Raw genomic sequence first — 4,482 nt, 5'->3', positions numbered from 1 at the left:
GGTGTGCATCATCTTCCATTGTCATTCAATTTTCACGCTCCTAGTTTCCTAATTCTATTATTTTGTAAGATTTTGTTGTCTGTTTTTGGATTGTGGATGTTTGAGAAAATATTCTATTTTGGTTTGTGCTGCTCTGTGAAAAAAATATGCAGGTTTAAATGTGAGAATCAAAATAAAACAAAAAAATTATTTTAAAAAAAAGCAGTAGAATAGGCCTCGGTTGTTACCTAGACCGAAGCAAAAAGGGGGTATATGACCTCGGTTCTTACCATAACCGAGGCCAAAGAGTCTGCGAAAATTTTAATTAAAAAAAATATTTTTAACCTATGGCATCGGTCCTAGCTGACCCGAGGCAAAAAAGCGGGATATATGGCACCAGTTGGTTAACAACCGAGGCATAAAAGGGGGTATATGGTCTCGGGTAACAACCGAGGCCAAAAGGGGTACTTTTTGGCCTCGCCCCAATATGCCTCGCCCCAATATGCCTCAGTTCTAGACCCGAGGCAAAATGAAGAATATAACCGGAGCAAAATGTCCTTATTGTACTAGTGACGTGTCAAAATCAGAAGAGTTTTAATATAGAATATAACGTAAATTTTGAGAAGTGACAGACTTAAATTTTGACATACGACACCTTTCAAACAGTCTCAAATAGAGATAATGTTAACTCAACGAAAGATGTAGCATTGAGTTTTTATTCATATGTAAAGACCAAATCACTAAGTCTTGCATCACATATTATATAATTAATATTTTATTATCGAAGAAATGAAAAAATTAAATAACATTGATTTTATATATCATTGTTTTAATTTGTTTTAGGTTATGTTTAGTCTACGAATTATGAAATTTTAGAGATTTACTAATTACTAGTTATAATAATCTCCCATAAATATATGTAACTATAAATTCATCACTCATTTTTAACATCTATACATGCATGATAAAAAAAAAATCTGAATACTTAATTTGGTGATCTAATTTTATTCAAATTTTAAAAAAGAACCCTAGTTATTTATTTTTTCAATTTGTTCTTCTAAATTTTTAAAAATATCTAATTTGATTTTTTTATTATGTTCTCTACATAGATTTTATATCATCTTTACTAATGTGATTATTTTTTTTTACATATTCTTACGAGGTCGAATTATATCTTACAAAATCTCTTGAATAATTTTAATAGTCTACTGGTTGAGTTCAAATGAAAACTTGTTTTCGGGTCATAAACGAACTATGCAGTACTTACAAAAGATACTCAGATTTTAAAGTCAATCTGAAATACAAGCTATCAGAGAATCAATGTTAGATAAAATAATGTAATTATCTACTTTGTAAAATGTATCTTTTAAATTAGAGTTCATAAACCTTAAAAATTAATTTAGAGATGAATTATAATTTTTTTATTTATAATAATAATTATTTTAATAATTAATAATTTTTCGTTTAATAAATTAATACAATAACTAACAATTTTTGGTAATTAAAATTAATTGATACCGTCATATTTTCTTATAATGTTAATTCTGAAAATCAATTACCTCCCCATTTAATTAAAATATTCTCCAAAAATTTTTGACAGGTTGGGAGGTGAAATTTGATTGGGGGTTCACGAAGCTTTAGCCAGATATTTATTGACTTTATTTTCTTACCTTTTTTTGGCTTCATATAGCTAGTGGGTTTTGGACCATAGTGACAGTGTCATAGTGACGTCGAATGCACCAGAATGTTAACGGCACTGTGATGGTGAGGGAAGACTCTGGAGGTCAAACACATTTACCAAACTAAAAATTTAGGCACTCGTAAAGATTAAAATAAATAATTAATCCTTATATTTTAAATCATTATAAACATTTTTTACAATTTAAATTACATAATATTGTTCGTTATTTAAATAAATTATCTTAAATCATTTAATTATAAATTATAAAACTAAATAAAACATTTTATTTTTCATGGATAAAAAACTAAATCATATATTTAAACTTATAAAACTAAATTAACTTTGAAACTTTCTTCTAAAATTTTGAACATGGATAAGAACTCCACGCGGAACACTGAGAAGTGGATAAACTTTGTTGACCATGCCTTCAATCACGGGGACAAGTGATTAAAACCTTTTCAGACATATTAGTTGACGATGATTTACTGACAACTGATTAAAAACACACTTTGAATAAAAAATGTGTGTTTTCTACTGAAAAATTATGTTTTGACAAAAAAAAAGATCGAGAAACTTAACAAAATAATAAAATAAAATTTTATTTTTTAATTAAAATAAAATAATAAAATAATATCCTTTTACTTATTTTAAGAAGTTTGTCAAACTTTGTTAAAAGTTATTTTTCAACCAATAAAAGTTCTTTTCTAATTGATCTGACAAGATAACAAGAATTAAAATTTCTGATAATAAAAAATATTTATGTAATTTTCTTCTAACACATCAAGAGAATATGAGAAATTGTAAGATATTCAACCTCATTATATGACGCTAGAGTGGTTACGTTATTTACATTCAAACAATTCTCCTATCGCATTCTACGAGGGGATCTTGTAAAGAAAGATACTAATAATATATTCGGATTGAAGTCGAGGTAGAAAATTAAAGAAGCAAAAGAAAGTAAAGGCAGTTAAAAAGTTCTAATTAATGTATAAACGTAGTCGTGAAGTGTTTATTGTTAAAATTATTTAATTAGTGTATGAACATAATCGTTTAATTAATGTATAAAGAGAAACTGAAGCCAGCCCTGACAAATGCTCAGCGATGAGAAGTCTGAATTTTGTAAAAGAAGTTCAGCAACTGATAAGGTGAACAATATCCATGTTTCATCCACATAAATTACATTCAAACTTCAGTTTAAGCGAATTGGAAACAACATTAAGATTGGAATGACTCAAGTCGAACTTTGATATTGTAGTAGTGAGGTGAAACTCACTCTTCCTCTGACTCTAATCCATTTTAAGAGTGGACTTTTGGGACTAGGGTTTATTTTTATCCATTCCTTTAGTGGTTCTATAAAATGAAAGTTTTTCAAAAGGGACAGAGATCCAAAAACAGGTAAGATTGAACCATAAACACTAAATCAAATTATAAGATGTCTACAAGAAAGAGAGACACGATATACAAAAAGTGAGGTCCCCAGTACTTTTCAAATAATTGTTAATAAAGGAGAAGAAGTGTCGTCGACCTACACGTTACACAGAATTTTGAAATTAATTATAAAATCTCGATTACTAAATGAATAAATTAATTTATAAATTAGAGTATAATATAGTCATTATTCACATATTCACATGTCAATACCGTGTAATTGTTGACATATGACTATATAAGTTTTTTTTCCAACGGTATTCAATTACCTACCCATGAATTTTTTTTTTTGTTTTACCTACAAAATTTTGTGATTGGTTTTGTTATTACAAGAGATAAGGTAAAAAACAAACTTGTCCCACATATTTTGAATCTATTATAAGGTAACTTTGCTATCATTGATATAATACAAGATAATAGAAATAGTCGTATACATCATAATACAACAGACATCTATATAAATACATTATAGGGAGGACTTGAATTTATTTGTTCATTCTACTTTGATTATCTTAATACATTTATTTTAGTCGCCTGAATCAAGCGATAGAGATGTTGAAATCATTTTTATGGCAGCATTGCTACCTTGTCCACTATCCTTGGACTCATTAGAACAATACATGTCCTTAACAATCATAAGCAGTGCCACTATGAATGCGTAGTCCACGTTCGGATACACCAAGACATTGAGCCCACCATTATTCTCCATCTACATTACAGAGAAAAACATGCATATATTATTATTAGCCTAATATTTTTAAATTTTATTGCTTATAAAAAACATGCATCTAACATAAGTGTAATCAGTCATACTTTGGCTATAACGGTAGGAGATTCACCGGCATAAACAGTGCACGAGTGTTTACTTCCATAAATTATCACTCTAAAGTCACTTTTCTTCTCCTCTTTGTTCCCTGCCAGGAACACGTTCAATTTAGTAATCCCAGAAGGGGTCGTCGACGATTTCTTCACTTCCTTCACCGAGAATAGCAAATCAGATGAATCATTGCTTCCACCCTTCAAAACTTTGAATTGCTCACGCAAGCTCATAATCTGCATCATACAAATTAAGATTAAGAACAACATAGTTAGTTAAGGAGTGGGAATTATTAAAAGTAATTAACTTGAGAATGATTATAGTTAGATGCATGAGGAACCAAACCTTGTTGTAGAAAGTGACGATGGGTTTTTGTGTATCATCGTATAAGACACGACGATCGCGAAGTGAGAAAGAGGTATCGTCAATATAGAAGAGACGATCATCCTTTTCACTGTAAGCGATTCCTTTTTCAGTATTAATTTGTATACTGACAGATTGAGGAACACAGTATAAAGGATTGATCACTGAGATTTTGTCTGCCATTAATGGAACCAAAGTGTCTTCATGTCATGTA

The 4,482-nt window shown here is 29.4% G+C and overlaps 1 protein-coding gene across 1 annotated transcript; it reads right to left on the bottom strand.

Annotated features, from left to right (window-relative positions):
* Nucleotides 1-3,451: 3,451 nt before the first annotated feature.
* Nucleotides 3,452-4,482, bottom strand: LOC146886036 (protein LURP-one-related 15-like). The gene is made up of 3 exons (XM_085672931.1): nucleotides 4,251-4,482; nucleotides 3,902-4,141; nucleotides 3,452-3,797 (listed from the first exon to the last, which is right to left on the bottom strand). Exons 1-3 carry the CDS (start codon nucleotides 4,449-4,451, stop codon nucleotides 3,615-3,617), a joined length of 624 nt encoding a protein of 207 aa, XP_085529057.1. The 5' UTR covers nucleotides 4,452-4,482; the 3' UTR covers nucleotides 3,452-3,614.

This window comes from Vigna unguiculata, chromosome 5 (assembly GCF_037176805.1).
Source record: "Vigna unguiculata cultivar grain cowpea cultivar isolate G323 ecotype 2 chromosome 5, ASM3717680v1, whole genome shotgun sequence".
Classification (NCBI taxonomy): Eukaryota; Viridiplantae; Streptophyta; class Magnoliopsida; order Fabales; family Fabaceae; genus Vigna; species Vigna unguiculata.
The sequence above is the reverse complement of the archived record's forward strand: the minus strand, read 5'-3'. Positions and strand labels throughout refer to the sequence as shown.

Bases quoted from the DNA above. Each gene is read 5' to 3' on its own strand.
- LOC146886036 (XM_085672931.1), bottom strand. From the start codon at position 4,451: ATGGCAGACAAAATCTCAGTGATCAATCCTTTATACTGTGTTCCTCAA. The intron at 4,142-4,250 runs GTTTGGTTCCTC...TGTATGATGCAG, and splicing joins TCGTCACTTTCTACAACAAG to ATTATGAGCTTGCGTGAGCA. The intron at 3,798-3,901 runs GTATGACTGATT...TCTGTAATGTAG, and splicing joins CTCCTACCGTTATAGCCAAA to ATGGAGAATAATGGTGGGCT.